At 40.8% G+C, this 14,847-nt stretch overlaps 1 protein-coding gene across 6 annotated transcripts in view; it reads left to right on the plus strand.

Moving 5' to 3' along the window:
- Positions 1–14,847, plus strand: part of LOC132825811 (astrotactin-2-like) — a 1,607,744-nt gene that overhangs the window by 1,556,710 nt on the left and 36,187 nt on the right. For all 6 annotated transcript variants that reach the window (XM_060841306.1, XM_060841305.1, XM_060841303.1 and 3 more), the window contains 2 exons: positions 5,719–5,819; positions 13,395–13,578. In XM_060841306.1, the coding sequence (XP_060697289.1) occupies positions 5,719–5,819; positions 13,395–13,578 (285 nt within the window). The remainder of the gene's footprint in view (positions 1–5,718; positions 5,820–13,394; positions 13,579–14,847) is intronic.

Genomic DNA, 14,847 nt, shown 5'->3' on the forward strand with positions numbered 1-14,847 from the left:
GAAACATGCCTCCCATTTAAAACATAATCCACAAGGGATGAGTTACTGATGCTGCAAATGTGTTGCTGGTCAAAGCCTCCACACTCACTTCCCTCCAAGGCCCCAAGGGATCCTTCCATATCCGCCACAAGTTCACCTGTACCTCCACACACATCATCTATTGCATCCGCTGCACCCGATGTGGCCTCCTCTATATTGGTGAGACAGGCCGCTTACTTGCGGAACGCTTCAGAGAACACCTCTGGGCCGCCCGAACCAACCAACCCAATCACCCCGTGGCTCAACACTTTAACTCTCCCTCCCACTCCACCGAGGACATGCAGGTCCTTGGACTCCTCCACCGGCAGAACACAACTACACGACGGCTGGAGGAGGAGCGCCTCATCTTCCGCCTGGGAACCCTCCAACCACAAGGTATGAATTCAGATTTCTCCAGCTTCCTCATTTCCCCTCCCCCCACCTTGTCTCAGTCGGTTCCCTCAACTCAGCACCGCCCTCCTAACCTGCAATCCTCTTCCTGACCTCTCCGCCCCCACCCCACTCCGGCCTATCACCCTCACCTTGACCTCCTTCCACCTATCCCACCTCCATCGCCCCTCCCCCTAGTCCCTCCTCCCTACCTTTTATCTCAGCCTGCTTGGCTCTCTCTCTCTTATTCCTGATGAAGGGCTTATGCTCGAAACGTCGAATTCTCTATTCCTGAGATGCTGCCTGGCCTGCTGTGCTTTGACCAGCAACACATTTGCAGCTGTGATCTCCAGCATCTGCAGACCTCATTTTTTACTCGATGAGTTACTGATGAACAGTAACAGTTGTTAGAACTTGGGTATCTTTGTAGCTATAAGAGATCACAGTCCAGTCTGGTTTTGGCTTGGCTCTTAAGCTCTTTGAAGGACTGTTGTTTGAAATTCCCTTTGCATCTATAAGTAGAAAATTCCATTGGTATTTCTCTTCAGATAGTCACATAAGTTAAATATGTCCACAGTGTTTCAGCATTCCAAATTGTGGTCATGACATGACTCAGTACCAACAGACTCCTGTTGCAATGTGAATCCAGAGACATTTAGTGTGGGAAGATTGGCCGAATAATACCCAGCACTCATTGTATATGCCAACACATAACATTCGGGCCATCTGATAAAATCTGACAGTGGTGACACACACAATCAGAACAAAACCTTACTCACTGCCTTCCAGAGTGGTAAGGATTCAAGCAGGAGAATTGGATAACATGAATGGTTATCTTGCACATGAAGGCCTGATGGTTGAAAAGTTTTCTTCTGAGCCTTGTCTTTGTAGCAATGAGTTTTGTTTTTCCCTCAGTCTTCAATGGGATCTGGGTGTCCATGGCAGGGACAGTATCTGTCTCCCATCTCTTGTTCTCCTTGAACCTCACCTTAAGTGTGTCTGGAGTCATATGTAGGTTGGAGCAGGTAAGAAAAACGTCCTAAAGACGTTGGCTGGATCATTGTCACAATCACTTATAGTTTGACGGTCACCATTAGGAGACAAGCTTTATATTCCATATTCATTAATTGAATTCAAGTTTCACCAGTCACATTGGGATTTGAATCCCTGTTCCCAGAGCATTTGCTTGATTTTTAGTCTAGTCGCATTACCTGTGCACCTCTCTCATCTTAATCTTGATGTTTTAATAAGCAAATGATCGTCAGGGATTGATTAACTTTGTAGGTTACGTTACTTAAAAAAGTAAAACACTATTTCAAGTTATGAAGCAGACATTACCCAAAACAGCCATCTGCCAGGCAGAGTCACAAAATTGTATTCCCAAGCAGTTTATGAATTCCTTAAAATGAACACTCTCAAAGGCAAGGTATAAACACATCTCCGTTGATATGTACTGAGTGCCCCAGTAGGTCAACATTTTAAATAATATTAATTTAGTTTTCTTCAAAATTATAATCAATGTCAGTGTTTAAAATGAAGTGATTGACTTCTCTGGGTGTAAAATTTGAAGTTTGCTTTTCCTCAAGGTATGGCTATATGCACGAGTTTGTTTCCTATAGTTGTTATGATTGATTGAAGACCAGATGACCACCTTTACTGTTTTGATCATGGATGAGATCACCAAATAATGCTTTGATCTGACTCGGGACCAAAAACGTTTTGTTTTAAAGTGAAGATGAGATCCAGAGACAACTAAAGAAAAAAAAGCCATCAGATTCCACAGGTTTAAACAAGAAAAGCTTTACAATTCGGAACAGTAATGCAGTCATCAATACATGTACAGCTTGTTTCTAATACGCAAAAGTAACATGTGGTAAACATGTGTGACACACTGTGATCAAACATCCCACAGCGCACATCACACAACAAATGCGATCATCATAGATCTCTCAGATTTACAAACAACTCCTCACACACATTAATGAAATGGTGAGTCATTGAATCGCATTAAACTTCCCAAGAAATTACAATGAATCACTTTTTCAGATCTGGCCTTGAAATTCTTTTCCAATTGCCATTCCATTGTGGACTGCCTCAATAGCTGGTCCTGTTCTAGTCAATCACCATCCTGTCGCGAGTTCATGGTCCCCTGAACTCTGAAACTTCAGTACTCGTTCACCAACGGTGAACGTCACCATGTCAGACATGTCTCTCAGTGTCCGTTCCCCAAGCCGCTTTGGGAGTCTGACTACATAGATCAAGTTAACTGCTCTTTACTTCTTCCATGCCTGTCAGCCAAAAATAAGCACTCCAGAGAGTCTGTCCCTGTTTCTGTCAAACCTAAACTGTCCTCAGAACTCCTTCTCAATGACACCTGAACTATCCTGGGTTACCTAATGAAAGTTTTGCAATCAATTCTTTTCCTTTGGCCTTTATTGCAAGGTTATTGAAGTTTATAGACAAGGAAGTCCCATTACAACTGTACAGGGTATGGATGAGACCGCAACGGGAGTACAATGCTCAATTTTGGTCCCTGTATTGACAAAAAGATATTCTATCTTTGGAAGCTAACCAAAATAGAATCACTGGGCTGATTCCTGGTAGAAGGGGGTCAACTTATCAAGAATGAATAACAGATTATTTTTAGGCATTGACAGTGGCTTGACAGGGTTGATGTAGAGAAGATATTTACACAAGTTAAGGAATCGCAAACTAGAGGACACAGTTAGAGAATAAGAGGACATTTGTTTAAAATTGAGATGTGAAGGAATTTCTACCAGAGGGTAGTGAATGTCAGACATTCCTGATTCCAGAGAGTGGTGCAGGCTCCATCAGTAAATACATTTGAAGAGGAAGTGAATCGATTATTAGAACTTCACGGAGTTGATAGCTCGGCTAAGCTGGCACGAAAGAGGAGTTGGGGCCCTGAGGCAGTTCAACCATGGTCTCGTTCATGGTGAGGCAGGCTTGAGGGGCTAAATAGCCTTTTCCTGCTATTATTTCTAATGTTTTTCTTGCAGGGCAGAATGTTGCCACCTAACTAATCAGAGAGCTCAGAGTCCTTCGCAAACTTTACATGCTCACACTGTGCACAAACTTTCTGATTTCATTATGTCATGCTGTGGAAACAACTCAAGAATGCATTTTTAATTTTTCTTTTGAGGTAAAGAGGATGGGTGTTTTCTTGCCAGTGAAAGTGTTGATATCCAGCACTTCTGACAGTCTCTAAACATGGACCATATTTCACTAATTTTGGACTGGCAGGAATTGAGCAGAGCAGCTTTGCTGTACTTTAGCTTCAGGTGACTACATCAGCTCCCCTATTCCATGGACCTCAGCAAAACCGTGCGTAGCCAGTTCAACATGGGAAGTTGGTAACGGTTTCTTCTCTGTGATTTTGATGTAGGAAAGTCCCATATCAGCTCAGTGGTTGTGTTTAAATCTCTTGCCTCTGTCCTTAAATGATACCCTGAAAGAAAGTTCTCCAGAGATATGTGTATGCTTGTCTCTGTGTCAGGTTCTGTAGACATTGCCTGTCTATGTCTCTATTGTTTACATGCATCTCCACAATAGGAACATTGGTTATCTTTGAATCTTTCAGTGCACTGCCTTCTCATGCAGTGTTCTTACAAAATTTAGTTTTGCAAAGTTTAAAGGAGCCATTTTCCTACTTTGCAAAATAAGAGGTTGTTTCCCCGGGAAACATTCAAACAGTCTGGATAGACATCTGTGTGCAAATTGTAAGAGATTTGTTTGCTTCCCATTTGAAGTATCCTTACTCTGCCTTACCACCCTGCTGTAGCCATCACCATTCTTCATTGTCAGCCTCTTTTTTTCTCTCAGAGTGAATAGAATCTCTGACAATCCTGTTTTTTTTAAACCTCTACACTAACTGTGGTAGTGCTTATTTTTCCCCATGGTGTGTGTGGTCAGGTGTGAGACACAGTGAGAGACACAAGGTGCACGAATCTTTTTTCAATTTCCACCATCAGGAAGATAGGAAAACACCCGAGTGGCCAGTGACAAGCAGTGCCCTTCACATCAAAGGGCAATGCTGTGTGATATTGTCAGCCTCCAAAATGCCAGTGACTAATTTGCAAGTGGACCCCAATCATGTGCTTTCATTCTTCAAGAGAATTTGAACCATGATAAAACACAAGGCTTGCACTATATGGTCACAAGCAAGCTGACTGAAGCAATAACCTGATCAAGCAATAATAATACATCACCTCTGACTGGTATCTCTTATTAGATAATTGCTTAACTCCCTCTCATTTTTCATCTTGATTGGAAAAAGAGATATATTCACTTTTTGTTTAACTCAGCAGGGACTTGTTTTTCCTTTCTAGCTAGCATCCTTGTTTATTTGATGGCCATCAAACCATGGCATACATTTCGATTGTGCTATGAAGCATGACAAAGTTTACCTTAATTGGCAACAGGCATTGGTCTCTGTACAATGCTCTGACTCCTAGCCATCAGAGCTAACAGTCCCCCTCAAGGATATTCTATTCCTCTGAAAATATTACTTGCAGTGGTCAGAGTAAGAACATACAATGTATAGTAATTTAGTAGTATAGAATGCCTACATTGTGAAAGTCATTTGACCCATCCACGCAGACCATCCAAAGAGCACCCCACCCAGATCCACCTCCCCTACCCCATCCCTGGAATCCTGCATTTCCCATGGTTAATCCATCTGACTTGCATGTCCCTGAACATTATGGGCAATTTAGCATGGCCAATCCATCTAATTTGCACATCCTGGACTGTGAGAGGAAATTGGAATACCCAGAGAAAACCCTAAGAGAGAGGCACAGATAATGGACCACCTCCACACAATCAGTCACCTGAGGGTGGGATCGAACCTGGATTCCTGGGCATTGTGAGGCAGTAGTGCTGACCACTGAGCCACTGTGAGAATATTACAATAAAATGACAGCCTTACTCAAATAAATCATCAAAGATACCTGGTCTAAGTATAGATGTGTTTTTCAAAATCTAGAAGAACATGGTTTCTAATCTCTCTGCATTGACAATCTTGACTGAAATATTGAATGACAGCAGAATTGGAATTTTGATCTCCAATGTTCTTGGCCAATTCATAGGACCATATTCTCAGGATAATTGTTGTGATGGAATATAAAATTACAGTGACGTGGAGACGTAATTTTCACATTCAGGGATTTAGTGTAATTTACTTATCACTTCCATATAGTATCCTAACTCATGCACACATGTCTCACCTTTATGACATCTGTGCTAATCTCCATAGACTTTTATCTGGATTGTCCTCTCTAATTCTTTCAGGTTTACGTTGTATGCTTTGGACAGTAGAGGGAGACGCTCTGAGCCAAGCACAGTCACAACGAGAACCTCGTGCCCTCTGATTGATGACATCAAGGCAGAAGGTAAGTCATTCTTCCTCACTTTGTCAAACAGAACCTTCAATGAGCTGGACTATTTGCTGGATGCTCTTCGTGTGTAGTTCCACTGTATGAGTGTCACAGTAGCAACCCAAGCAGCATAACAACAGTTCATTTCAAACCAAGAACGCCATTTTTACTGGAATTCTTTCAAAAATATCTTTTGCTGCAAAGTAACACAACTTACCTGTTGCATTTCCATTTCTCACATGAGCGTTCCCTTAATATTTTTCAACAGCATAAGTTTATATCATTTTTTCCCCTTATGTACTTGTCCAAATTAGCTTAAATACATTCATCATATTCAGTACAATTGTCATGGTTCTAACCGCTCTCTGGATAAAGTCATTTCTCCTGAATTCCCTCTGGGATATATGTGTAACTAAATCGATGGATTCTAGTTTTTAACATTATCGCTGGTGGAAATGCCCTCATTCGGATTTTGAATGACTTTTCCTTTAAATTTATTGTCTTATTAAAAAATTTCTAACAGGAAGAAAAAGCTTTGTTGCAGCTGATTCTGTTAATTCTCTCCTCACTTTTTTATAGTTTGTGCATACTATTTAATTTTCCTGTTTTTACATTTCATTTTGGCTGATGATGCTCTTCATACTGTTATCATTTTTAACCAGCTCCAGACAAAGGTACCAGGATTTATGACTCAGACTGACCTCACGACCTGCGAAATCACCAGAATTATCAAACTATGTTAACCTGCTAATGAAGTAATCTGCACTTTTGGGATAAATGAACACTATTTTCACCTTCTCTTTAGTTTGTGCTTTTTACTTAGCCACAGCGAAATTTGTTCATGAAAACTAAGGAGGAAAGGTATAAGCTGAGACTGGAGAACATCATAAAGCAAGCTGAAGAAAAAAATAAGTTTAATCAGGAGATATGGATAAGACGATGAGACATAGTGAGCAATGGGAGATAAGACCATAAGAGTTAGGAGCAGAAATTAGGCCATTTGACCCATCGAGTCTGCTCCGCCATTCAATCATGGCTGATACATTTCTCAACCCCAATTTCCTACTTTCTCCCTGTAACCTTTCATCCCCTTGGTAATCTAAAACTTATCCATCTCTGTTTTAAGTATGCTCAATGACCTGGTCTCTACAATATTCCACAGATTCCCCACTCTTTGACTGAAGAAGTTCCTCCTTATCTCCATTCTAAATGGTCTTCCCTTTACTCTGAGTCTATGCCATTGGGTCCTAGTCTGTCTCGTCTATGGAAACATCTTCCCAACATCCATTCTGTCCAGGCCCTTCAGTATTCTGTAAGTTTCAATAAGATCCCCCCTCATCCTTCTAAACTCCATCGAGTGTAGTCTCAGATTCCTCAACCATTCCTCATATGTTAAGCTTTTAATTCCTGGAATCGTTCTTGTGAATCTCCTCTGGACCAGCTTATGGGCGAATACATCCTTCCTGAGGTATGGTCCCAACATTGCTCACAATACTCTGTTGTCTGATCAGAGCCTTATAAAGCTTCAGAAGTATATCCCTGCTTTAATATTCTGGTCTTCTCAAGGTGAAAGACAACATTGTATTTGCCCTCCTAACTACCAACTCAACCTCCAAGTTAACCTTACTAGAAACCTGGACTAGGATTCCCAAGTCTCTTTGCACTTCAGTTTTCTGAATTTTCTCCCCATTTAGAAAATAGTCCATTCTTCCTACTAAAGATGAAGGATGAGTGAAATGACTTCACAGTTACATCAGAACTATGGACCACAATTGTGACAATAATCAGTCTTCATGCAAGTCTAATTAGGTAGAGATGGGTAGCAGCCTGATATCTGTAATTCTCATGTTGTCGTGTGATGGACAGTTAAGAATTGTGTGGAATTCACAGGTAATCAAAGGTCTAACTGTGCCTCCTCCGCACCCCACTAATCTGCTCCCCAATCCCTTACAGTGATAGGAATGAGATAGGGCAGAGATTCTTCAACTTCTCCAGCTTAAGGACCTTTTTGTATTTTCCAAGTTGATCATTCCTGGTATCTTGTGGTATTTACCACCTCTACTAGTAAAAGGTATAAGGTAACCACTGTTCAGTCCAGTTCACTACCATCAATCTTTCATTGTGTTTGCTTTACTGTGGGCTACATAATGCAAGTGAAGCTGCTGCATGCAGAGTGTCTTTATAATGCTTGTAAGAAAACAGGCATATCCTTAAATGCTGCTTACCCTATACATTACCCTTTTTGGTGAGACAGCCAACTCAGTGCGCTGTGCAACATTTACCAACCACACTAACCTCTCGCCTCATGTCTCGTACTTCCACATCACTTTGCAGAACCCCCCTCCCCCCGCCCCACCCCTCTGTCTCTCACCGCACCCCTGCACGGGTTCAATGGAGTATGGCTGAGATATGGAACTCATTGTGTGAGGAATCTCCACACATCAGGACTTGTCTCTTCAAATCAATGTTAACTCAGTTTTGGCACAAAGATCACACGATTTCCTGTGTTTGCTCTGGCTTTAGCTTATTCAACTGAAACGTTCGATTGTAACCCTTTTGAAAATTGGATGAATTACTTACTCTTCGCTTTGCTAATCCTGACCTTAACCAGGTGACATTAGTTAAATGCATTAGAGTTTCAGGATTTCAGAATTACAGTGTCATCAGAGGCAAAGGTGTTTCATGGAACAATTACAGTTATGTCAGTTTATATCCCCCTCCTGTCTGAAGAGTGCTGAAGGTCAAAAGTTTGCAAATTGGACTCACGTCACTCACTTTACTGAAAGAAAGAAAATACCTCCTGAAATTGAAAACTATTGACTCTCTTTATATAGTAGAATCTGCAAGCAATATCATTGCCGCACTGTAGTTCTTTTCTGTGATGAACTCACTGACTTTACATCTGTGTAGTAAGTCTTATCTAACAATTTTCACAGACTGATTTGTGAGGTTATTTGATTCAAGCCAGACTCTTTCCAGGAATTGCTACATTCAGGTATTTTCCAGTGAAGGCAGTTAGTCATTCATCATCACTACGACTTGGTGTCTTCAAGATACTTGTCTCAAGAGGCTGTGAAAGAAATTAACCATATCACATGAAACTGACAGGCAGTTTTGCCTTGACACTCCTTCACCATCCTCACCAAAGACAAGTATTACTCAGAGTCTGGAACTCTCTTTAAGGTAACAGCTCCAAAACATTCCAGCATTTTCAGCTTTTTTTTTATGGTGCAAGATGTAGAGAGCACTACTTTCTCTCACTTCCCTGTGCCATTTACCCCCAAAATTAATGTAACCCAGTTCCTCAGCCATGCTTAAAACACCTCTCAATGCACCTACAAACCTCTCAATGCACCTACAAACTCTCCAAAGAACAAATTTACTTACACATTTACAAAATCAAAGCCAGTGGTTTTGAATGCATGCTTAAAGTGCAAAAGCTGTGACACAGAGTGTTAGAAGTACCAGTGAAGGCAAAGATTAGCAGAACAGAGGAAGCATTGAGCTGGAAGGTACAAAAATATGAAGCAGTATTCCCTGGAGATGAAAAGACTATTTGATTTTATTTTTGGCTTCTCACCTAAGCACCACAAGGCTTGCTTCTGATTGTTTGAAAGACTGTGAGTTTGGATTATTGTTTTTTTTCCTGCAAACACAGTAAGAAGCCATATCTTTAAACTATGCCCCTTAGTTCTAGACTTCCCCATGAGAGAAAGCATACCCTTCAGCCTTTACCTCATCAAGCACTGTCAAAATCTTTAATGTTTCAGTAAGGGCTCCTCTCATACTTAAGTCCAATGGGTACAGTCCCAAATTTCTCTCATAAGATGGCCTCTACATCTCAGGAATCAGTCTAGTAAACATTCTTTGAGGTGTTTCCAGTGCATTGTATCTTTGCTTAAAACTGTGGCAGTTTGATCTTGCCTCTGCTGTTATTTCTTATGCTCTGATGCAAGATAGAGGAAACAGTGATGAAGAAAGCCCTGTCCTTGACTACATGAAGAGCTCTAACGAAGTATCCGAATTGAATCATTCCACCTACAGCTCTGATAAGAAATACAATCAATGGTCATGCCAATGATTATACAAGCAGCCATAGAAAAGTCCATGTCATATCAAATAGAGCGGTCTCCAAGCATTGGCTAACTGACACAATATTTCAAACAACTAAAGATGCTAGCTAGATTAGCATCTCAGCCAGACGGCAGTTGTATGAAGGTGGAGTCATGGGTGAACAGAAAGGATTGACACTCATTCACACAATCTAGATAATGACAACCATGATATATGAGGCTTCTGATCATTGGGGAAGTGAGATCATTCTGGGGCAGGAGGCACCAATACAAAAGGGATAGGTTGCATTTCAAATGGATTGGGACCACTGTCCTTTTTGACAGGTTCACCAGTTTGGTTGGCAAGGGTTTAAACAAAATGGCAAGTGAATGGGAGCCAGCGTACAGAAGTAGAAAAGAGAAATGAAGTGCATAAAAGAGTCAGAGTATTGGATGGTATTGGAGAAAAGAAGTAGTACCATGTTAGATGGGAGCAGACTAGGAGGTATACAAGGCATGTAAGGGTAGGCTTAGATTGCATGTATGTAAGTATTTGGAGTCTGATGGATAATATCAGTAAAGTACTAGCATGGGAGATAAAGTGGTGGCTATAATGGAATTGTAGCTTCAGAATGGTAAATAAGGAGTGCAGGAGTGCAGAAAAGACAGAGGAGAAAACTGAAAGTGGTAATGGCAGAATTAATTAGGAAGACTTTGTATAGGTGGAACATGAGAATGTCTTGGGATGGGAAACTTGGGTGGAATTCAGAACAAAAGCGCATTAGTGCATTACATGGATTTATACAGAAATGCTAAAGTAATGAGAGAGAGAGAAGCAAATATATAAGAAAATCACACAGATGTGCAGAAACAACTGAGTAATGATAACTGGGGGAGTTCAATCCAGTATCAACTGGAATGATATAATAAAGGGAATAAAGGACAGGGGAATATTGGAAACATGTTCAGAAGGGTTTCCTTGACCATTTGTTCTCAGTCCAATTAAGGCAGCATTGATGGATCTGGTGCCTGGGCAATGAAGTGGGACATTTGGACAAAGTGTCTGTGGGAGAACACTGAGATATGAGTGGCCATCATATCACAGAGCTTAGATTAACTACAGTTCACCAACACAGAACAATCTAAATTTGGACTTTTAACTTGGAAGAGACTAACCTTATGGGTTAACAGAGGAGTCAATTAGGTAAATTGGAACCTAAATGTGGTGGGAAAAGCTGAAACAGAACTGGGGAAATGAACAAGGAGATGTTTCAGGCTCAAGCTGGCTGTATTTCAGCAAGAGGTAAAGCTAGTGACCTGCAGGCTCCCTTTGATAAGGAGAGTGAGAGGAAACACTCTGTTGTCTGATCGGAGCCTTATAAAGACCAGGCCAAATAGAATAAATTGAGAAGAGACATGAACAGGGTAAACAAATGTGAGGGTAGAATAATAATTAGAAGAATAGAATATAACGTTGCATACAAATCTTCCTCTAGCATATAAATGATGATTGGATAGCAAGAGGTGGAACAAGGATGATTAGGAACATAGAAGCTATATCTTAGAGGTCAGTGCAAGGCCAGAATAATTAATATATTCTTTGCATCAGTGCTTGCTAAGAGCATGCTGACAAAATATCAATGGAAGCAGAAATGGGAGAGGCAATAAATGGGGTGGAGGGGTGGTGGGGAATTGATCAGTAGGGCAGGAAAGGCTGATTGTGCTTAAAGAAGGTAAGTCAAATGACCTGGATGATTTTCATCCCAGGGTGGATGGGGAAGCTAAGATAAGGTAGGAGAAAGGTCTGCTAACATGTTCTAATCTTATATACAAAGTGGGAAGGCATTGGAGAATTGTAAACTGGCAGAAGTGATATTCTTGTTCAAATTCCAGGCTGGTCAGTTCAATATCAATGGTGAGTTTTTTTTAGAACCAATGATTAATGAAAAATCACACACTTGAGGTGGTTGAGTTAATTAAGGTGAGCCATTGCAGATTTGCAGAAGACCAGTTGTGCTTCAGTAATGTGTTTGAATTTCTTGATGAAGTAACAGTGAACAATGACAAACAGAAGTCAATGGACTTTGGTTGTAAGAAAGCTTTAACAAATATTGCATGAATTGAAGGTCATGAAATAAGAGATCAGTTTCACCTTGGATTAAAAAAAATGAGTTGGCTTAAGGGCAGAAAACACTGAGTTATAGAGATGTGCAGCATGAAAATAGACACTTCAATCTAACTCATCCATGCCAACCAGATATCCTAAATTAATCAAGTCCCATTGGCCAACATTTGGCCAATATCCCTCTCAACCCTTCCTATTCAGGTACCCATGCAGATGCCTTATAAATGTAATTGTACCAGCCTCCACCACTTCTTCTGGCAGCTCATTCCATACATGCATCACCCTCTGCATGAAAAAAGTGCCCTCCAGGTCACTTTCAAATCTTTCCTCTCTCGCCTTAATCCTATGTCCTCTAGTTTTGGACTCCCCTAAGCTGGGAAAAAGATCTTGACTATTCACTCTATCCATGCCCCTCATGATTTTACAAACTTCTATGAGGGCACCCCTTAGCCTCTGATGTTTCAGGGAAAACAACCCCAGTCTATTCAGCTTCTCCCTAAAGCTCAAACCCTCAAATCCTGGTAACATCATTGTAAATCTTTTCTGAACCCTTTCAAGTTTCACAACATCCTTCCGATAGGAGGGAGACCAGAATTGTATGCAGTATTCCAAAAATGGCCTAACTAATATCCTGTACAGTCACAACATGATCTTCCAACTCCTATACTCAATGTACCGACTAGTAAAGCCAAATATACCAAGCACGTTCTTCACTACCCTGTCTACCTGGGACTCCTAGGTAAAAATAATGACTGCAGATGCTGGAAACCAGATTCTGGATTCGAGTGGTACTGGAAAAGCACAGCAGTTCAGGCAGCATCCGAGGAGGAGGAAAATCAACGTTTCAGGCAAAAGCCCTTCATCAGGAAGCCTATTCCTGATGAAGGGCTTTTGCCCGAAACATCGATTTTCCTGCTCCTCGGATGATGCCTGAACTGCTGTGCTTTTCCAGCACCACTCCAATCCAGTACCTGGGACTCCGCTTTCAAGTAACTATGAAGCTACACTCCAAGGTCTGTTTTTGCGCTAAATAGTTCTTTGTCATACAGAGTGATTGTGGTATTCCCTAAGGTTCATTGTTAAGGTCACTGTTATATGTAAATAATTTAGGTATCAAAATAAATCGTAAAACCTCCAACAAGGCAGCAGTCCTTTAGTATTGCACTCAACCCTCAGCCTGGACCTTTAACTTATGCCTTTGGATTTTTAGAAACTTCCAAACAACAAAGAGTTTAATGTGAAAACATTTGGTGACATTAGAGATTTAAATTATGGTCATAATTGTCATTGCTAAATAAACTAATCAGTAACCTTCACATTACCTCGATGAAGAAATCATCACACAGACTTGATGAGTTCAGTACGTTGCAAGGGGTCTTAAACCTGCTTCTAACCATTATACATTTTGTGCAGAAATAGCAGAGATGATCTACAGCCTATTTAATGGCTACACCAGTGGGAAGGAACAGCAAACTGCCTACAACATACTGATGGAGATCTCCTCCCCCATGGTTTATCGGGTGATACATCACTATAACTCTCACTATGAAAAATTTGGAGACTTTGGGTGGCGTAGTGAAGATGAACTTGGTCCAAGGTAACCTGCTTTCTAATTAATCATATCTTTTTTTGTAACACTGCGTTTCTGGTGTCAGAACAATAATTCACTTTAAAAAGATATGACAGATCTCCTTGCAGGAAACTAGCACCTTTTCTCCAGGAGAGGCACATTTTTCATGTGGCTGCTGTATATTATCTGAAGTGCTGGATGAATAATATGCAGCTTCTAAATCATGAATGGAAGTGTGCAGTTACTCAAGCCTGAGCTCTACTATAACTGTGAGTATCAACAGCAGCTGACAGACCTTGATATGCTGTATGGTCTGCCACAGCCTTGGAGGCCTAGATACATTTCTCAGTGTCATTTCAGTCAATACTACTGAATGGGACAAACATCTGATTCAGAGCAAGTGTCAAGAGTACAAGTGCATATGGAGTTAATCATATTCTGTGTAAAATATAGTTGCTACTGCAGGAGATTATGTTGTACAAGATTCAATAGATACTCAGAAGGTTTGTTTTGTCACAAGGTGGACATTACAGAAGAGAATTTGGAGTTTTGCTCAACTTATACTTTGGATGTTTTTAACTTCCACTATCTTTTAGCTAATTGAGAACTGCCTCCCAGTCTGTCACTTACCCTGGATGTTGAAGAGTGGTTGGAATTGACAGAAGTCATGATTAAGATAATTAAGATAACTTAAAAGTATTATCAACACCAAGGCAAAAAGTATGACAGGACACCTGGTACAGGACTCAAGAGTTCAACGATCAGTTTATCCCTCTTCTATCTTCAAACACCAAAGTACGTCTTTGTATTTACCAGTCTGGTTGTCCTCATTGTTCTATTGATAGTTACACAATGTAGAATGATACTGAACCATATTGACAGGTCAAACAGAGGGTTTATCCTTGTTGAATTCCGTTACCCATGTTGCACATATGAAGTGAACAAAATGACAGCAGGCTAAAAGGGTTAAATTACAAGGGCAGATGGCATATCTGTTAGGGTTGTATTGCTTTGAGTAGAGTGTATGGAGGATAATTTAACAGAGGCTTTTAAGATGATTAAAGGAGTTGCTGGTAGATAGATGGAAACTATTTCCTCTCATGAGGGAGTCCAGAACAGGAAGGGGGCAGAACTTTAAAATTAGTGCTGAGCCATTTACTCAGTGGAAGTCTGGAAGACACTCCTTAATGAAGCTGCTGAGACTCATTCAAGTGAGCAATTGATAGATTTGTGCTTAATAAGGTTATGGAAGCAAGGCCGGTAGATGGAATTAAGATATAGATCACCCATGACATA

Source organism: Hemiscyllium ocellatum, chromosome 21, assembly GCF_020745735.1.
Source record: "Hemiscyllium ocellatum isolate sHemOce1 chromosome 21, sHemOce1.pat.X.cur, whole genome shotgun sequence".
Taxonomy (NCBI): Eukaryota; Metazoa; Chordata; class Chondrichthyes; order Orectolobiformes; family Hemiscylliidae; genus Hemiscyllium; species Hemiscyllium ocellatum.